We start from the raw sequence: 21,787 nt of genomic DNA, 5'->3' as shown, positions 1-21,787 counted from the left end.
ATGTGGTCAGTTTGACTGGGATAGAAAGCTTGGTTTGGATTCATTCTTCAAGTATTTCTACTCAGTTGGATACGTACAGATGAACGTTAGCCCTTAGCCCAAGCCAAGCCAGCAAAATGAAGTTCAAGTCCAGTCACGAAGCCTGTGGATAAATGGCCTGCTCAAGCCGTTAAATACTCTTAGATAACATGATAACAAGGCAATGTAAAGAATTAAGGGTTTCATCATGGTGTCTGCTTTTAAGCAGAGATTTCTGTTGTGTTTATTTGGGACTTAACATTCACTGTAATTGAATATAGTAGCACAGATGTGGTAAGTTGTGTTCTCACCCCAAAGACTTCACTTCTGTTGGTAGGAAGGTGCAAAATGAGCTGCTGTAAGAGGTTGGAAGAAATAGACAAGTGAACTAGGGCTATCAAAATGGTCTTAGGCTATCGAAGACTCCATTTCAGGATTTGTTCCCACTCAATGCCTTGACTCCAGCCCAATCATCTTTTGTTGCCCAAAACTCTCAATTTATTGACACCTACCAGGTATTTGACCCCCCACTCTGATTTCCCTGATCCCTGAACATTTCCTATTTCACCCCATCTTCCCCCAACTTCTGACTTTGTTCTCACTGCCACATTGTGCAAAGTACTCTGTGAACTTGCCATCATTACATGTTGTTTCTGATGCCAAAGAGCAAGTCTTGTTTCCTTGTATCTCCTCCCATCTTAACTTTTTGGCTGTACCTGGTTTCAGCCCCTGCCTGGCAATGCCTAGCTTTATATTCCTGTGGATTTAGAGGCAGGAACAGCTGCATATGAACTCCTCTGCTGACTGTAACATGCTGCTGCATTTTTATTGCCTGAGAACCAAACTTAGTGATGAAATAAGAACCGTCTGAAATTATATGCTGAGAGGGGAGGGGAGAGGAAGGTGGCCTGTAAGAAAGTTACAGAGCTGGGGCTGATTACGCTCGTCTTGGTGCCAAAGGTCTGAAGAGGAGAATCTAGCAGAAATAACTTTTTAAAGAAGAGAGAGCGTGTAACGTAAAATGGAGGGTGAGCTGCCTTTGTTTGGCTTCTTGTAGCCGATGCCTTCCTCCTTAAGGCACCTCTTGCTCTTTTTTTGCCTGTAAATTATTCTTTTTGTACTTTGAATCAAGGAAAACGTACATCCAGTTGTTTCTTTGCCAGTTCACATGACCTTGCATAGCTCTCCCAGATTTAGCCCAGACTTCTCTGTGAACTGCGGCTACTTATCCTGTAACTGCCTCTTGGCCGGATGATTTAGGACCTTAGTTTTCTATCTTGTTCAGTGTTATTGTCTCCCTTATATTGTATGGCCAGAACTGTCTCAAGGAAAAGAGTCCCACCTGCTTAATCTTTAGCTCCTTGGCTTCTCTAACCACCGCCACAGCCTACCCCAGGTTAAATTGTAGGAAGCCACAGGAGAATCATAAGGAAATCAGTCCAGCAATGTCACTATTTTAACTATTTTAGCACTACTCAGTGCTCTGCTTTCATTCCTTTTCAGCAACAATAAATAATACAATCCTGATGTGACCAGAGACTGTGACTCTGGGGGGGAGCCGTTCACTGACTCAGCTGCTCGCCCCATAGTACCACAGAGCACACGCTAAGCTGTGCAGGTTTATTTGTACCCTTGACTTACCCCTCACTGCTGAATTTGGAGGTTGATTTGCCAGCTAAGAGTCTGCACTGTGGTCACTGTTGATTCTCCGGTGATTTGCTGAGTACAGATGAAAAAGGGTCATGGAAAATTCTGCCTGGAGAAACTTTAGTTTGAAATGACAGCGGTGTGCCTTGTGGCTAACCTGTCAGGAACTCCAGGCTGGAGATGGGGTGAATAGCTGTACAAATGGCTGTTATCTTCAAAATCTGGAGAAGTGACAACTGCCATTACTTGCGGAGAATCCCAGTGAAAGTCATTGGTTTTCTACTAAGGGGCAATTCTGCAGTATTTCACCTTGAAGGATACCAGAAGCTGGGTAACCATTTCCCTGGCCCTCATTTTCTGTCATGGGAGTCTCTGTGATCACAGCTATCTGCTGGATGATACCGAGTACCTTTAGGTTTGAGGGTTGCCCCTGTGTTGAGTGAGGAAGGAAAAGTGCAAGTGAAGGATGTAATTGTCTCTATTTAATACTACTCTAAAGTTTGGGGGTTTTAAAATTTTATATATTGTCATGGTTTTTTACTGGTGGTATAAAGAATCTCAGCTCTTTAGCCCAGCAGGGCTCAAAGCATGTTCCTCTGGGAGACACCAAAACCTGTGCCAGGGAATGTCCATAGAAAGCTGGGTGGGATTATACATACAGCCATGAAGACCTGCAACAGCACTGGGGCTGAAACTGTTCTAAGAAGACTTTGGTTGGTGGCAGAGGTGGAAAACTCAGATAGCAGGACAGAAGGGGCACATGGCTGCTAGACTGAGCCACCTCATGTGTCACCAGTTGCTCTGCAAACTCAGGGTGAGGGATAATGTACAGACTGTATCCTGGAGGGAAGGGATACAAGGGATGAATGTTGAGAAACACTGCTGTAGCCATAGCACAGGAACAGCAGAAGCAGCAATGCGGAGTCCCTCACATTGTTCCTTGTGCCTGGGAATGCTTCCCCTGTGGCTAAAGGATAATAACTCATTTTCTTTATCCTTACAGTACATGGCATTTCTATGGAGATGGGTGCCAGTTAGTACTGGCTGTGTCGGTGCCTCTTATAATGGGGAATTGTTGTACCCCTGACTCTGTTCTTTGTACTCTTCCTCCCACTGGAAAGGAAAAAATTTCTCTGTTGAAGTAGCTGACCTCAAAACATGGACACAGCTGGGAAATGTGAGCATGTCCAGCCAAAGCAGCACATGAAGTACATATGCTTTAGCAAAACGGGGTTTGAAAAAGCTGAAAAACGTTGTCAGCCAGTGATGCAGACCTGACAAAACTATTCATGCTGCATTTCAGGGAAGGAGGCATTTGTATTTTATGTATTGCCATTTCATAGCACTCACTGCCCAGAGAATCTATTACTAAATACTGAATCTGTTACTAAGGTCCAGGTGCATGAATACAGGGCCATACTTGGGGGAGACAAAGTGACTGCTTCAAAGCAGTCATGGAAAATATATCCTGAAGAGGGCAAAATGTGTCCTTAAGAGGGCAAGTGTTAAGGAGAAAGAAGATGAGGTGCAGCTACTAACTGGAATCATAAGAGAGCACAGAGCAATTCTGCCTTTTTTTTTTTCTCCCTGTTTTAGGAAACAATGGAGTAGTTAGGCCAGGTGTAGGAGAACATCTGTGAAGTGTGGAGGCTGCAGATGTTCTGCTACGTATCCTTGCTTTGTGTGGTCAGAAAAGGCAACAAGAAAATGCACTTCTGCAGTTCAGAGATCCCCATGGGCAGGGATCCCTTTTATAAACATACTGTTTCTGCCATCAGATAGAGACTTTTCTAAGCCTGGAAAATGCTGTCTCTTCTATAACTTAGTGCCCACTTCATTATATACAAGACAATTTGCATGGTTTGGTTAAGGCAGTTCCTAGTTTTAAAAATAAAAAGCTAGGAAAACTAATTGCTCCAGGTGAGTTAAAAACTCAGTCTCATGTATCTGATGTTATAGTAATGCAGGTCATCATAGTGGCCATTTCATTAAATCCTGTACTGTGTCTCGTGCAGCGGGATGGGAGGACCACCTACCTTACTGCTTCAAGAAATTTATACAGCTTAATACTAGCACTTTTTAAACGAATGTCTGCATGCAGAACATACTGGACTCACTGCTTTACAGAGAAGCAAAAAATCACTGAGCAATTGACTGGCAGTAGCTTGTGCAATTGCCTGCAACACACTTCCTGCAAGAACTCAGCATATTCTTGAAACGTGAGAGCTGCTGTCTTCATGGGGAGAGCTTGTCAGCAGTATGTTGCCATCACGTTATACTATGCCTTATAGAGTCTGGGCTGATTTCCCTTTTTTTTTGCCCTCCACACACCCAGTTGAAGCACTGGTGCAAGTGCATATGGCTTTTCCTTTCCCCATTGACACAGCAGAGCAGAACCCTTCTGTTTAGCAACCCGTTGCACTGTCACCACGAACAAATGTTAGTTGTGTTGCTTACTGAATACTGGAAGGTTGTAACTAAGAGAACAGGATAGGTTATTTGAAACAGTTCAGAAATGACATGTGTTCTGCAGCTTTTGCTGCCTGCATGATAATTATCTTGTAGCAAGTGCTGTTCCTGGTTAAAGATTCATGACTGTCTTTGAGACTGCTCCCCCGGGCCTGCAGAATTCCAGTCTGCCTGGCACTAAAGATCCTTCTGGCCCCTGTCCCTTATTACTTCTCTACTTAGAATAGATTTTGCTTCTAACATGTCAGAAATTCAGGGAAGGTTTGACTGCTAGGACAATGGTAAATTGCCATCACTGTCTGGGTCCTATTATATGAGATACATGTCTGTAGTATATTTTTATTCCCTTGAATTGGTATTCCCTCACACGCACACAGGCCATACAGTACCCCGTGACCATATTGCACCTGTGTATCTGCTGGAAGACAGAGAATACACATGTGTTTGGCTGGAAGGATTGATGCTTTCAGCCTGCGCAGCAATGAATGTGTCCCGATTCTTTGTTCTTTTCATAGGCAGGGATGCTCTTATGCCATGTCCAAAAGTATTGAGGTACTTCTAGTGGATATTAAAAGTAGGTGCATGCTAGGAAACACTACAAGTGGAAGGGATAAATACATTTTTTCCTGCCACTTCTTTAGTATTATTGGTGCATGATAAAAAGAAAGGACTGACCTGATTTTCCGCAGTGCTCAGCACCCACACATCCCAGCGAAGCTGATGAGAAGTGCAGGAGCTTACTGTTTTTGAAATCAAGCCCAGAATATGACTCATAATGCTCTGAAGGAGATACTTGCAACTAAATGAAAATATATACAGATGGAAGGTACCAAAGCATTTCTATTGAACATTTTATTGTGAAGTAACCTTTCAGGTGGTGTTTCTATCACAAAGCTACAACTGTTGTATAGCTCTTACAACAGTTTCATTGAAACAATATTTTCTGTATTTTAGCTAGAGCATCCCTGTACATAGAGAAAACAACTCTATATGTTGTAATCACCTATATTTTGAAGCAGGTCTTTGCAAGATCCTGGCCACGGCTCTGCCCTCTGGAGGGTAAAACTCAGTTGGGCTCAGAGTCAAGCATTCTCACGTATTCGCACTTGATGTTGTGGTCTGTGTGTTGAGGCTGCTGCTACGTGCTGATCCTTCAGTTATCTGTATTGCCATGTCTGTAACACAGCCTATATCTTGAAATGGCGAATCTTCCCAGGGCATGGAGGAGGAGGAGGCACAAAGCCAACTGGGCGAGGTACTTTGTCATGCTGAGCAACCTCTGCAACTGCTCTCTTTGCTACAGATTTTGCTGAGAGCATGGAAGTAGGAAATTCTGAAGAGCTGGATTCAGATGCAGCAGGGCTATTGTGGGAAAGCCTGAGGTTATGGTTTGTGAAGCCTTGTACAACATTGGGCAGCAGTCCTGCTGATGTATCTTGACCTGGTTGAGAGTAGGTAACTCCAGGCTGGAAAAGAAAAACAGTTTGTGTCTGTGTTCAGTGACTTGGGGCTTATAATATACAGGTCACTGATATTTTACTAGGTACCCTGCTCCTAACTAGATATAGGCCTCCACCCCAGGTACAAACTGTTCCTGACCATCACAGAATGGTCAGGATTTGTATTTGATTTGCATTTGAACACATAGACAGGAGCCCAGGAACACATTTTTAATATCCAGTGGATCATTAGCACCCAATTCTGTGCTATGTGAACTTTCAGGGCCACCTGTGCAGCCAGTGAAACATTCAAGACCATCTGTCTTACTCTGTCTTTCATATACCTCCTAGACAGCTAATCACTATTGTGTTACCAAGAGCTCTGGTCCATAGGAAGTATTCCACCACCACCTAGCCCTTCTCAGGCCAAATGGAGGCTAAAATACCTGGAGAGCCCTCAGGTCCAGTGCATATACGTTTCCCTCCTCTTGCTATAGCAGTGCAGGTCAGGCTCCCTGAATTCAGTCACATCTAAGGACTACTAGCAAAAAAACCCAGCTGATTTCATCTACCACAATGGCTCATTTACTTTTTTACATATATCTGCCCCATCCCCCCAGCTGAACAGAGTTTGGTTCCCTTTGCCCTACCAGACATGTGAAGCTCCTGGAGGGGTAGGAGAACAAACTGTGTCAAGCATGGATGGCAGAGGTGACATAATTCCTGGCACAGAAATCCACAGGATAATCAGGAGCTACCTTACCTCGTTTTTTAGGGTACAAAGTTAAACTCAAGTTGTCACAGGTAGCTAATGCAATCTACAGTGAAAGAGGTAAACTCTGGGTGATTGCTTCTAACAGTACTAGTAGGCTAGAATACTCTGGAAAGGAAGGGAATATCTGGAGTTGGTACCTGATGTCCGTAGAGCTGGCAGTCCACTTTGAGGTCCTTTGAGGGGCTCATTACCATTGTTGCTGTGCAGAATCCAAAATTCTAGCAAAGCAGAACACAGTCAAGAGAAAACAGTTGTAAAATAGAGGAGACGGGCATTACAATTTTTAATTTCAGTACATTTAGAAATAGCTACATCTTCTCATGTTTTATCTGAGCAGTAAAGTGCTTGCTTTTTAGTCTGTTGGACTCAAAAGCGAAGCTCTTTAAATGCATAACCAGCAAATAAGTGAAACTCCTGTATTCTTCTAGAGTAAGTTCCTTTGTATGTCTGGATATGAGGGAGGGAAAGAATATGTATGAATCTAGGTAAAAGGTTCCCACCCACTAAAACTGCCTAGGACTCAATTTCATCAGAAACAAAAGAAGACTTTTAGCATGATACAGTATATGGTGTAATTCTCTCAAGAGCCTCTGTATCAGAACAAAGCACACTGACAGCACTTAAGTTGTAGGAAGGTGAAACAGTCTGCCCTTTTGTTATGTGTTTGTGTACTGTCCAGTACAAAGAGCCTGATTTTCTCAGGTGCTCATGTTAAGAAGAGTAAACAATAATATATATTCTGTTGATTAAAAATATTTTGTGTTAAGGACACTTTGGTCCTCAGGCCTTTTTGAAATATATTCAAATACATCAGGATTCAGTCCAGATACCTCAGAGAGAAAAGAAAGGTGTGATATAGCTTTAGGAATTATATATTGAAAAGCATATCACGATGGTATACAACTCTTGCACTTTCATCCTCACAAAGGTCTGTTCCTGCAGAAGCGCGAGCGCATCACAGCATGCCGCTTTTCTACCTCTGAGCTGGCGAGATCAGGACTGGGGTACCGGCATACTTACAGACTGGTTGTCAGGCAGCAGTTGACAAGCCTCCACATTGTCTTTAGCTTCTTCTGCTGAGCAGTTTGTGGCAGCCACGGCAAACTCAACAGAGACAATATGCACTGGGTGAGCCTGATAAAACAGGAAAATTGTTTAACTGACTTTGCACTGTGAAACTGCAGAGCTGCTGAGAAAAAATAAAAAGGCAAATGTTGTGGCTTCTAGCTCTGCATCTCCCACTAAGTGAAAGGGAATCCCGTGGCTAAAATGACACAAAATGCTTGGGAAATCAACGGCAATTCAGTAGGGCAAATTAGAGCACGCTAAATCTGTTTGTAAACATAACTAGCTATAGCACTGCACAATTACCACAGAAGAAATATTCCACTTACGTGGAAGGCTAGACATAGTTCTAGCAATTACCTGTATTTTGGCTCTTCCGATCTCAAGAAGTCTGAGGTAAGCATCAGCAGTTTTGCTATTGTGGTAATTGAGTGCAGCTGTAACGGTTGTTAATACCTCAGTGTTATTCAAACTTGCCAGCAGTGGACAGCCAGGGCAGAGCTGGAGAACATCTTCACTCGAGTCTGCAGGAGGAACCAAACAGGTTATGTTCCGATCAGCTTGTAGGTTGTTTTGAAAGGCATTATAGACCTATTCAGTCACGCAAAATACTGTTTCATGGTCTGTCCCAAATTATAGTGGAAGGCATTTTTGCAGTACAGGCTATAGATGGCAGTATTTCACACGACTTGTGCCATTCGAGTCTTTTCTGCAAGCAAAAGTCCTGTGGACTTCAATAGCGCATTTTGAATGTTCTTACTCAGGTTTTAATAAATTCTCTTTCTGGCAAACTATCCATCACACCAATGAAAAGATGTCAGCTCACACGAGGAGTGGTGGAAAATGACGATCTTATAATTTATTGGAATTGTGTTTGCGTGAGTGTGTTGTTTCATTCACTCACCAGTTTTGAAAGTAGTACTGAAGACTTCTCGTACAGAGCAAAGAGATCTCGTACAGAACATGCAGAATAGAGGTTCCGCTTTCCCATGCCACTATTGAAAATGCTGGGTTAAGTAAATAAGCTGCATTTGGCAAAGGGGCTCTGAAGATCAACAAGCTCTAGTAAATTCAGACCAACAAGGAATCAAATTCTTGAGGCTAAACTGAGTGAAAAGCCTCAGTACCAGCAATCCCTAGGTCAAATCTGGGACTCGCTCCCCAGATACTCTTATAGTATCTTAATTGTCATAGTAAAGAGGAGCAAAGAGAGAAGGCTGGGTTTGTAGGTGAATAAAATCAGAAAAGGGGAAAAAATTACTTTCCAAACAGCTGGGTTTAGAAAACCCATTAACTGTCATCCTTTATGCCATACTTATACACAGCATTTTAGAATCAGAAAAGCTAGTGAACTGTCACCACTGCTATAATAATACTCCAGCTTCTAGATTCAAACCTAAAGAACAAAGTCTTTACCTGCATGTGAGTGGCATTTACTAGCAAGTACAGATAACTTTCCATCCAACTTCTGCAGTTTGACATCACAGTCACCCTCAACTGCCTAGAGACAGACAAAAATCAAAGTGTTACATCGTTCAGATAAATAGGAATTTCTGAAAAGGGCAACTATTACTAAATTCAAAAGAACAGATCCTGGTTGAGCGTTCCTGGCAAAAGCAGTCTGATTGCAGAGGCGCTGCTAGGCATGTCCTGGTGTCTGTGATTTTGTAAAAGGCAGACCAGAGCTGCAAAATTTGGATCCAAATCTGGATCTCAAAAGTATCAGAAGTGCCAAGGTAGCCAAATTATGGACATTTGGTTCAGGTTCCTCTCTCATAAAAAGCAAAGAATATGAATACTTATGAATTAAGACCTCCTGCAGAGCTGTTTGATAATATTCTCACTAATCTCAGCCGGTCAGTGGCTATGGTAACAGCAGAGCGTGCTGCCCTGCGTGAGCTGGCTCACATGCAACGTGATCCAGCAGGGGAGGAGATGTCAAAGGCAAAGCTGGAGTCACTGGGAAGAGCGAACAGTTGGAGTCACCTCCCCCAAGATGGAAAATGGGATCTGAGCCCTGGTGAATACAGAGGTGGATCATGATTCAAATTTAGTCATGAGCTCTGTGAATTGGGCCCCATTCTAGAAACAGCAGGCTTAAATTGTCAATTGCTCACTCTGCTTTCTGCTTAGAAACCAGAGCTGCCTGTACTCAGACAACACTTTCACTGCTTTGGTTAGGGAAAGCTTTTCACAGCTGGATCACACTTGCATAAGAACAAAATATTTGGGGCCAGTAAATTCCAGCCGAGCATTTCTTTGAAGGCAGAGCCTTGTCTGAAGGGAATAGCTCTTCTGCAGTCTTGACGAGGACTAGGTGGCTAAACTTGACGGAATTTCACTAGGTAACACCCCACGTGTAGGCAAGGGAAGGTTGTGTTTGCACAGATTCACAACCTGCCCTGTCTACAGTTTGCAACGAGCCAGTGACATCTGGGCTGACCGCGGAGGGCTGAATCTGGAGCCCCTAAACAAGGCTCCATGGCATTCATGAGCTGTACGTGGGATGTTATGCTGACAGTGACCTGTCCTCTTTACATAACAGGACATGAAAGAAATCCAGGAGTGAAATCCTTCATGACATGAAGGCAACTAAATCAACAAGGAGGTTACAAGTGATTGGGTCGTTACAGGCTGTTACAGCGATAGAACATTTGCTTGGAAATCTAACTGAGGATAGCTTGGCCTCTAGCATCAACATACTGAACATGCGCCTTTGGACCGAGCTAGTAGTGTTTTAGGTACTCACATGTTGTGTGAAGCTCCTTACTGTGCAATTTGCAAGAGGCGTAGGGCTGAGAATGTGGCACGTGGTCTCCAATAAGTCAAGTTCAAGAAACATTATGTCATTATTCAGCCCCTGGAAGAAAAAAAACCAACAGGAACTATAGTAATTACTTCACAAAACATCACCATCAACAATACTCATGTTGTTTACGGGCTGCAGGATCTTTTATGGTTTTTCCTGAACCTTTGCAATTATAACATAAGACATGTGAGTGGAAGGGCAGAAGTGAGGTTCCCTAGCTCCGAAATTGACTCTGAGGTTTGAGTCCTGAGTGATTCCATTTAAACCAATTAAGTTATTTTAGTGTAAAAGTATTAAGTATGAGGAAAGCAGTGTCACCAGTGTTTTTGTGTGGGTAAATGTGGGCACACTTCTAACCTCATTAATGTCTGTTTTAGTCTCTTGTAAATGACTTTGGTATCCTCTCTCTCATAACAAGTAGAAAACAGCCATGGAGTTTCATTCTTGTTAATATTTGGGACCGTTTTCAGTGTTTTGAGAGAATCAAAGGTTCTGAATAGGTGCATACATTGTATTCATGACCATTTCTACAGCCTTTTAGATGCCTACAATGTTGGCAATAGATCTTAGTGAAAATGAGACTACAAGCTGCAGTTATTTCCATTCAGCTTCCTTGTCAGCTCAATGGGATATTAGGTAAAATTAATGCCTACTACAAAATCACTAATAGCATGGAGTTATGATAGGTATGCATTTAGCCAATAAATAATTACCTGCATCACAAAGATTATCCTCACAGTTTTTCTCCAGATTAGCTACTGGGCTCATGAATCAGCACTTTGAATTATCTTCCCTAGCAAGCATGCTGCATTTGTAACCTGAGCCCTTTCTAGCATTGTACAAAGGTATCTGAAGATTTCTCTCTCCCCCTGTGTTCTGCTCTTTGAGAGATACATTCCAGTGACCTGGATTCTCAACTGCTACCAGGTGGCATTGCCCCATTTAAATCAACAGAGCCATGCTGATTTACCCCGTGTGAGGATACAGCCCTTGGCAGGGCTTGTTGGTCATTTCCAAGCATCTCCAGGTTAACACAATGCTCTGCCTGCAAGCTCCTCACTTACCTGGGGTAGCACGCGGATATTGTCAATTCTGTTTAAGGCAAACTTGTATCCGTGATGACTGTGGCTATTAATATAACTCACAGCTACTTCAGCTGCTGCTTCAGCTTCTGGGTCATCGCAGCCCAGGGGAGCAGTGGGAGCTGCTGGTACAGCTTTGTGAATTGGAAGCTGAACAAGCAATATTAAAACTACTAGTGCCTTCATGGCACCCGAGAAAAAACGATCCCTTTCAGAAATAAAGATCTAAGAATACTGTTCAGATGGTAGCTAGTAGCCAGAACTGGGGTCTCATTTATATAGTACATACCACAGACTTCGCATGAGCGCATGTCTGATATTTGTCCCAGTTCCAAGAGGCATTGCAAACAACAAAAGAGAAAAGTAAATGTTAGGACATCAAGCTGACTGATTAATATTGGCCAAAGTAAATTTTATCAGGTAGGATATTGCAAAGTCTGCTAAAGCAGCTAAAGAAGAAAGCGTCAGCAAAAATGTAACACAATTTTTAGACACTTTTCTACCAACCAAATACGGTACATGCAAAAGGAATATGATCCCTCCCGTTAAATGTGTAGAGATGCTAGCGCTAATTAAGCTTTCTTGTAAACAGGACACATTCTGTTAGGGCCCAAATCTCACCAGACACTGGTCTAAATTGTGAGATCAGTAACATGATAAATTAGAAAATGGAATTTGGATCAGTTCTAAGGATCGCATTCAACAGAAAATGTAATTATATAGCAACTTTTGCTACTGAATTCATTTGGAATAGGAAACGAGACATAGTTTCTAAATCTTCTGCATCAGCTCTTTGTTTCTCTGAATAGTCTGAATACTTCCAGTAGTTCCTGGAATTTTATTTTGCAAAGCAGGCATCTTGTAGAAATTTTTCTGGAATATGTTGTACAGATTTGAGGATTTGGCATAAGATCCTAAAGGGCACAAAAGTGTTTTAAGGAGAATGTAGCTGCTTAAATGCTCAGCAGTGCTGGACCCCAGTTTATATTTACATTCACAGTGTACGTGTTTACAAAACAGTAACTGGATAACAAAAACCTTCTATGGAGCAGAATACAGCTTCTATGATGTGTCCAGCATTTAAGGTCTTTAATTTAAGCTGAGATTACTTTAGCTAGATAGACTCTAGCTCAACCAGTAGAAAAGGTTTTCCTGGGGGGATTTCAGAGCAGGTTTCTACGACACATTTTATGGTGGTGATCAGGCTGCAGACTAGTAAAGGTCCCTTTTGTCTTTAAAATATCTGAAACTCTGTCATCATTTTCAAGGATTTCAGGAATTAGCTGCAAATTTGAGATTAATAGGAGGACTTCAGCATATTTAGAAGTTTTCACTTTAGATAAGTATTTCTCAGCTTGCAAGATAAGGTGAGTGGGACTAAAAGATTTGTGAAAAAAGCAGTCTTGAGTCATGCCTCTCTCTCCTAGAATCTGGAAATATGGAAAACAGCATAAATAGAAATGGTTCTGTTGGACAGATTAAGTGATGAAGAAGGAGAATGGAAAGAGACTAAAAAGATGGAATGATTTCTTTCAGCTGTGTAGGATGAGATGAGTTTTCGATACTAGGATTTGCATATTGAAGAGATTCCTGGGGAAAAGAAAGGCTCTTCCTCGCTCTTGCAGTAAAATATTGCTCTGAGAATGATTCGTTTCTTCCCCTCACTTGAAGCAGGTGGTGTTTGGCATTTGTTCTGTTGTGTGGATGATCATTTGTCTTCTTGACTTTGGCCTGGAACACTTAAAGGATGAAAGTTTGGTGTCCCAAAAACACACTCGGAGTGTTCCTTGTGGATATCTTTTGAATCATGGCAAATTGATTTAGAAAGATAGTATTTTACTCTTTACTTTTAACCCATAGTTCAGTTTCTAATATGTGAACCTTTTAATTCCCTTTTTCCTTTGCTGGTGTGAAACATTGGGGCAAACTTCCAACAGGTGCAGATTGAAATAATTGGTTTTCAACTAAGTGACATATAATTACCCCAGCGAAGGACTTAGACCATTATTTATAAATGTAGTGTGGTCATTACTCAGTTTCTTAGATGACATCTTCTCCACTTCAGAGTTGCAAATACTGTCGGATGTATAATATTTCTGCAGTCAAGCTCTAGGTATTCCTAAATATAATTTATAACCCAGTTCAGTCAAATTCAGGTTCCATTTTCAAAGAACAACTTTAAAAACTCAAATAGCAAACAGGATTTCTTATCTTCTTTCTTCCCTCTCCATTGTCACTCACATTCAGTATTCCATTTACCAAGCAGGACAAAAAGGTAATACTTTGGAATCCACTGTACCTCTTCTTATTTTCTCTATAGGCTTACTCAAGACCTTCCTCTCTTGGTGACTGTATGAACTTTCTTTGCTGGCATACAGAGCATCAGAAATCATAGAATCATAGAATGGTTTTGTTTGGAAAGGACCTTGAAGATCATCTAGTTCCAACCCCCCTGCCCCCCTGCCATGGACAGGGACACCTTCCACTAGAACAGGTTGCTCAAAGGCCCATCCATCCTGGCCTTGAACACTTCCAGGGATGGGGCATCCACAACTTCTCTGGGCAACCTTTCCAGTGCCTCACCACCCTCACAGTGAAGAAATGTGCCCACATGATTATTAATGCTCAGTGCAATGCAGAATGTTTGCAGCTAGCCCTTTCTGGGTGACTTGTGGTATGCGTGTGGAAATTGGTATTTGGTTTTTATGGTTGGGAATGGAGTTTGAAAGCGTAATCAGGTAGTTTGGCTACGGGTAATATGACAAAGGAGTCTTTCACCTTTTGGATATAGACTGACACAGATCTGCCTAATTATTCTCTTCTGGAAGTGAGACTGCTGATATTAGTTCCCTGCAGGCCTGTGTCCCATCACGACTGGCTCTTTTTTGGCACCCTCACTCAAGAGGCAATAATTGCAGAAATAACTTCTCATTGAACTCAGTGCAGATCTATTCTCTTTCTCTCATGTCCAGGACATAGTATAAAGTTGTCCTTTAGTAGTGGCTGCAAATAGTTCTTACAGCACAAGAAAGTGAGCTGAATTCCACGGGCTCCTGGACAGAAGGTCACACCTCAACCCCACTGAAGTGAACAAGTCTTTCACAGAATCACAGTATCACAGAATGGTTGACATTGGAAGGGATGTCTGGAGGTCATCTTGTCCAACCCCACTGCACAAGCAGGGCCGCCTAGAGACAGTTGCCCAGAACCATGTCCAGATGGCTTTTGAATATCTCCAAGGAGGGAGACTACACAACCTCTCTGGGCAACCTGTGCCTGTGCTCCGTCACCCTCACAGTAAAAAAGTGTTTCCTGATGTTCAGACAGAATCTCCTATTTCAGTTTCTGCTCATTGCCTCTGGTCCTGTCACTGGATACCACTGAAAAGAGCCTGGCTCTGTCCTCTTTGCACCCTCCCTTCACGTATTTATAACATTAAGATCCCCTGAAGCCTTCTCTATGCTAAGTAGTCCCAGCTCTCTCAGCCTTTCCTCATAAGAGAGATGCTCCAGTACCTTAATCATCTTCATGGCCCTTTGCTGCACTGTCTCCAGTATGTCCGTGTCGCTCTTGTACTGAGGAGCCCAGAACTGGTAGCTCCTCACCAGTAGCCTCACCAGTGCTGAGCAGAGGGGAAGGATCCCCTCCCTTGACCTGCTGGCCATACTTTGCCTAGTGCAGCCTGGGATGCCATTAGCCTTCTTTGCAGCAAGGGCACGTTGTTTGTTCATGTTCATCTTGGTGCCCACCAGGACCCCCAGGTCCTTTCCTGCCAAGCTGCTTCCCAGCTAGGTGGGCCCTAGCATATATTCATGCATGGGGTCATTCCTCTCCAGATGCAGGATTTCAGACTTCTTGTTGAACTTCATGAGGTTCCTGTCAGCACATTTCTCCAGCCTGTCATGGTCCCTCTGGATGGCAGCATGACCCTCTGGCATATCAGCCACTCCTCCCAGTTTTGTGTCATCTGCAAACTTGCTGAGGATACACTGCCTCATCATCCAGATCATTAATGAAGATGTTAAACAGGACTGGACCCCAGTATTGACCCCTGGGGGTACACCACTAATTATTGGCCTCCAGCTAGACTTTATGCCACTGATCACCATCCTCTGGCACCAGCCATTCAGCCAGTTTTCAATCCACCTCAATCCACCTTTCACGTCAGTAGTGTTAGACTTTGGCCCTAGTGAATTAGGTTGCCTGAGAAACTTGACAAGGCTTCACTGTGATGGAAGTAGAACAAGCTGGGTTTACTGCCCTTGTTATATAAAATATAGTATTGATTCCATGCTCAAGAATTGAGGCTCCACTGAATCTCTGTTCTTAATAATTCATATAAACCACAATGGAAAGGTGAGTTGATGGTTTTCTTTTTTGCTTTCTCTTTTTTTTTTTTTTTTTTTTTGGTTGGATGCTTAGAACAAATAGTGATGGAAACTTGCTGCCCCTGCTCAACCTCATCTGGAAAAAAAGCAAAGAATTGCTTCCACAAGATGTCAAGTTGACACCTTCCTGAGCTTAAAATTCAAACAAATTAAACAAGCAAACAGATAAATATCATCTTTTTAAAGCTTCAGATCAAAGTTAAACACTTGTGGGCATTTCTGAGGCTCTCTTCAGATTACTGAAACATCATTTTTTGGTCAAGCAGACAGAACTGGTCCAATTCTCTGCACCACATCAAAAGATGCATTTCTGAGCAGTCAGGCATTGTGCAGTACTGCAAAACTTAATCACCTCTTGCTTTACACTTGATTAACTACATTACTTTTGGATCATAGAGTTCACAAGATATTGGAACATCAGGGCTGTCTTCTATATAGCCATCACCTACACAGAAACCTGCACACTAAGGCAAGAAAATGCAGGGAAAATGTCAGATAGTATCAGTGACCAGTCTTGTCAAGGCAGCATATTGCTTCCTTAAATGGCAGTATAATCAGCGTTTAAAAATAAAGTGTATGAAAACCCATAGAGGTCTGAGAAAAACATCAAGACAAATTAGACTCATTGATTTGCATAATCTTATTGGCCCCTTTCCACTACATGGGTAAATCTTCAGCAGATGTAAGTTGGCTTAGATTCACTACAGTCAAAGTCCCCTACTGTCCCTATACCAGAAATTTCAGGCTGCAGAAAAACCTGTGAAGTCTGAACAGTTTTACCAGACTGTAATAGTAGAACACTATATGTTAATTCTTAAAAAAAAAAAATAAATGAGTCTTTAAGGGAAGGAAGGCTGATCATGCACCATAGTTTGCTGTAGTATTTGCAGTTGAGAGATTTCTTACTGTAAGAAATAAAATGTGCAGACATGGCATCTAACTTGGGATCCTGTAGTTTTGGGTGCCCAGCTAGAGATTCCTTTTCACTCAACTGTGCTGATCTCAATCTGTTAATCTCTATTTTCTTTTAACTGTAAAATAGAAATAACTATTTTCCATTTTATTTCTGTGATCTGAAACAACTCACTGAATTTTGTAAAAAGTTTTGATATCACTGGGTAGAAGGATTTATTCAAAACATTAGAGGAATCTAAGAGACAGGCAAGCCAGACGCAAGCCAGTAAAAATTTAGAGATTCCTGGACTTACTGGAGATGTAGCAGGCTTGAGAGGGTTGAAATTTGGGCTCCCAGATTTAGTATTGATAATTTCAGAGAAATTTTATTAGCTGGAGTTTCTTTTCAAAAACTGTACTGCTTTTTTTTTTTTGAAAGAGCATGAAAAGTTGTCAAGAATTCTGAAATTTTTACTAGAATGGAAATTCTAATTTTTGACCAGCTCTCCCAGACAAAGCCAACCTAGTCTATTTCTGTTCTGTTCTCTCTTGTTCTATTTTGCTCTTCTATTGTCTGTGCCACTGAAATACTTGAGTGCCTTCCAGAAGTACATCAACTGACATAACTAGCATTTGTTACATGAAAGTCTATTCTCCTTCTCCTCCCAGTGGGAAGATTATATAAGATGTTTTGTCTTAGTGAAGTTTTTGATTGATTTAAATTTTCCTCCCCATTTCCGCATTTTCTCTGCTATGTGTTTTGATGTTGCAGCCAGGAACACAAGCAGTTTTCTGAGTTGAGGGTTTTCAAGCCCCTGTATGACTTACCCTGTGTTATGCTGTCCTGGCATGTAAGACCCCCCTTCCTAAATTTTTATACTTTTTTACCCTTTTATCAAGGTCAAAGATATTTATGTTGCCATGCAACTCTTAACAGTGGGATATTTTTGCTTCAGCCCTGCAGGGATGTCATGGTTCTCTCAGTATCATGCCTGTGCAATTTGATGGGTGTGGGAAAGCTGTGTTGGAGATGGATAGGTGGCAACTGTGAAATCAGAGATTAGCAGCTACTGAAGTTTTCTTTTGGCTTTATGTCCTTATGCTTTATGTCCTTTTGGCTTTATGTCCTTAAGTTTGGGCTTCCAGCTTATATGGGTGCTCCCCATGATCATTGCTGCATATCAGAACCCAGAACAAATAAAGCAAGATACCTGGGAAGAGACTGCAGAGCTGAACAACAGGAGCAAACAGTGGATCAGACAACAGAAACAGAGTATTTCTCACTGAGTAAACAGACACTCTGCAGTCAGACTGACCTCTCCTTGTCTCAGTGAATGGCATGTCAACCTAAGTGAATTTAAAGTCCACTCACTATGAGAACCAATGACTGTCTTGGCATTACCAGGGTATCCACAGACACACACATGGCTCCAGTTTAAAAAGGCAAATTGAAACATGCCACATTAATTCCTTCTACTTGCAGGAACGTTTGAAGATGTAAATGCATAATTGGTCTGGATGCTGTCATATCCTACGATGCTGTTAGTCTCTTTGATGGAGAACTCCACATGATAACTCCGCATGTTATCTTCCCTTGCTGAGTTAAATCCCGAAATTTAGTAGCAAGTGCTAGGGAAACCTGCTGTGCTCTCTGGATTCCCACATGCTCAGCTGCAATGACATGTTTTTGATGTGAGAAACCAAGTTCACTCTTGGCACTGTAAGTGCCTTTTCCACTGAGTTTGGTAGAAAAAGCTGTACGTTCATTCTTATGCTGTGACAGTCTAAGAACATGAAGTTGTTACCTACTTATAGTGGACTACTGTTTTGAAAATGGTGCCTGTATTTCCATGTGGAGGCTCATTGGCATGAGTGACAGGAGGGTCCATGCTGTCGCAGGCAGGGCTAAGGAATGGCAGGCGGGAGGATGGCAAACTGATATGCTTTCTCACCTTGGAGCACTCCTTCAGGGGCATGACAAACTCAATCAATATCCCAGTGAGATTTACATAATTGTGACAAGCAAGCGGGTTTTTAAAAAATTAAAGTTATTTATTTTTAGTGAGGCAGATGATCAAGAAGGTTTTTTTACTGCTGCATGTCCCTAAATCATCCATTTATTCAACTCTTTCTGCTGCCTTCCAGCCACATGGCTAAAAAACTGGAACTAGGATAGGAAACATGAGGGGGACATTTTAATTTAACAACATGGAGGCAATATATTAATAACACATTTGCAATAGGGGAAGTGGGTCTTTCCAAGCTAGTGCAATTTGAAAGAAATTATATAGACATTCCTGCTTAAGGAGTTGAAATTTTGCATGTTAGACATGAAGTACGGATGACTTATGACAACAAAGTAGCTAGACTTACAGCTTTCCTTGCTTAATTTACACAACATCAGATTCACAGCAGACAGGGACTCCAAGCTGTCAAGAGCAATAAGCATGAGGCACTCTGAACAGACACAGGTGCCCAGGTGACCTTCTCCTTAGTGTCTAAAAGAAAGGGAGATGTGAATGTAAGCATCGTGGGCTGATTAAACACAACATCCAGTGTCACATTTATATAAAGAGGTGCACATCAACACCTTTTCCTGATACGTTTGTGAATTTGTTAAGTTTTGTAATGCCAAAGGAAAGAGAGCTGTATCTTTTTTACATTCAACCCAGAAATTCTGAAGCTAACAGTGATGTTAAATTCTGCCAGTTAGAAAGTGGACATGTAACTGGCTAGTGCAGAATACTGCTTTTGTACTCATGGATTTATGAGTAAAACAGGTAAAGATAACTCACAGAACCGCTTTGGTGAGGCTACAAGATTTTGTAGTGGACATCTCAGCCTTTACCTCTGGCATATCCCCTCTGCTGTTCTGTTGAGCATCGTCGGTCTCAATGGGTTTCTAATTTTTCCATTCATTATTTCCATTCTTCATTACTGCTGACTTTCCCTGACACCCAAGTCTGCCTCCTGAAGTGGATCTTGGGTCTTTTTGAGTCCTCTTGTTTAACACAATCAGCCTGGGTCTACATCATAATCTTCTTCCTGCCAAATATATCTGAAACCCCTATTTTATCTGCCACTATAGCTCAAATTGTTTATATATGCTGATTTCCATATGATGATGTCCTCTACAGCACAGCCACTGATCCTACTCCCTATGTTAGTCTGCTGAGTATGTCATCGTTTCTCCACCTGGTTGTCCATTCATGAGAACATCAAGCTCAATTTTTTCCTTTCATCTGCAAGGCCCTGGCCAAGACCAGACCTTCTTGTTCACCTGCATCTCACCTCGTCCCCACTGCCATCACTATCTCTTTGAGCCATTCAGCCATGTCACTGACAGATATGTCTCTTTCTTTCACTCTCTTCAGAAAGAATCCCATTTCTGAGCTTGTCCTTGAGGCTATCACCTCTCTGAATTCTCACAGGGACTGAAGAACTGCCCCTTGACACATTATCTATAGTAATGTGTTACATGACTTTTAAACCTGTGTTTATTATACAGAGGGCTGCACTTACACTGAAAAGTTTTTAGGACCCCACAAGTCAAATCATTTGAAAATCATCTGAAATGGTAAGTTTATCTGCTTCATTTCTGTTTTGTCAGGTATTTGCCTAATCTGCCCTTAAGAGCACACATGGCAATGCCACTCTAGGGACAGCATTATCTTCTGTGCTTACCAAGAGCAGTTTGGTGTGAAATGTTCCTTTGAAAATGGATGTCTTAGCTGGCCCCTTCCTAACTCTTGCCTGCATGTTGGTATATGTAAGGAGGGAGGAAACCATCCTGTAGTCCACACACAAGCCTCAAAAATGAGACTGTCCTTGGGATAGTTGGAGGAAAGCCTTTCACTGACAAAATGGAACACATAATATTTACTTGCTATAGAAGAGGAAGTGAGTTCTAGGTCATACATTTTGAAACCTGTGAGTTCCTAACAGAAAAGTTGTTAATACTGGTATCAAACGTTGCTATTTATCTTGCTATATAACTCAGCTGGAACTCAGCTGCAGTTGTAAGTGTGCATTAACACTGGAGTGTAAGGCTTGACTAGGATTAGAGTGTGGCAATTCCCAGGTACTTTCTGAAAGGAAACAAGATCTTTTGTTAACTTTGCACCAATGAGAATATAGTAGATGCCATTTGCTTTAAGTTTCATGACAAATTATTTGCTTCATTGTATGAAGCTTCCGTTATGCTGTTGCATAATGATGCAAGTTAAGGATTCAGTTTTTGAGAGAACTTCTGGGTCTTGGTTAGAAATTTTGCAATCTGAAATCTCCCTCAGTAGGTATTTCCAGAGGAAATAAATTTCTGAGTGCAGCTGAAGTACTGTTAAAGATTATTGTGTAATGTTATGTGTGTATCATAGGAACAGGAAGAGACAGAGCACTAAAAGGGGATTTCTTTGCTTGAAATTCCTAACTGTTGTCAGTGTTCACCTCTTTCTTGGCTTTTGATATAGCCCTGCAAGTTCTTGAGAGTCAGGTACTTGGGTCAGGCTCATGGAAATGCCAGTATAGATGGACAGATGTGCTGCATGTGCTTTGGAGAGCTAAAGCACTGTTGCAAAGAACTGCTAGAGACTATTTGTACACAGAGAACCAAATAATTCATATTCCCTGCTCTGTAATCAAAAGCCATTCTTGGCTGGGGGAGATCCCTACAACAACATTCTTGCCTCCCCTTGAGAGAAGGAAGCCAATGATTATTCTGTTACCCTTCATTATCATTCGCTGTGGTATAAACTGGCCAGGACTTGAACTCTCAAGTGCCCAGGAGGGCCAGTACATGAATATACCTTGTGTCAGCAGAGGCCATTTCAAATAATACAGATGATGACAGATTGATGTTGGTAGCTCATTAGGCAAAGCGCTGACCGAGACATCAAATTCCTTTCAGCAAGAATATGGCTGGACTGTTTGCTGTTGTGCATTAATGGAGAGATGCATTTTTCTTCTTTGATTTCTCTTGCTTCCTGCTTCCCATGTTTGCATCAGACAGTGCCGGCTATCAGATCTGTCATCATGTTTGACTTTCCTAATGCGAACAGCTGTGCCAGAAGAATCAATGTGTAAAGCTAAACCCAATCTCTAGATATAGTATATATAGTACATTTCAACAAAAGACCTGTGTTCACAAGCCTCCTGTGGCATACAGATTTTAATATAACACTTGGCTTCTAGCTCGTCCAGAT

The 21,787-nt window shown here is 41.9% G+C and overlaps 1 protein-coding gene across 1 annotated transcript; it reads right to left on the bottom strand.

Moving 5' to 3' along the window:
- Positions 1-5,321: 5,321 nt before the first annotated feature.
- Positions 5,322-11,490, bottom strand: AHSG (alpha 2-HS glycoprotein). Its single transcript, XM_072868828.1, has 7 exons — positions 11,287-11,490; positions 10,163-10,273; positions 8,830-8,914; positions 7,774-7,937; positions 7,369-7,482; positions 6,486-6,566; positions 5,322-5,600 (listed from the first exon to the last, which is right to left on the bottom strand). Exons 1-7 carry the CDS (start codon positions 11,488-11,490, stop codon positions 5,322-5,324), a joined length of 1,038 nt encoding a protein of 345 aa, XP_072724929.1.
- Positions 11,491-21,787: the final 10,297 nt, after the last annotated feature.

Source organism: Ciconia boyciana, chromosome 7 (genome assembly GCF_034638445.1).
Source record: "Ciconia boyciana chromosome 7, ASM3463844v1, whole genome shotgun sequence".
NCBI lineage: Eukaryota > Metazoa > Chordata > Aves > Ciconiiformes > Ciconiidae > Ciconia > Ciconia boyciana.
Note: the sequence above shows the minus strand (reverse complement) of the source record. Positions and strands in the feature narration are given on the sequence as shown.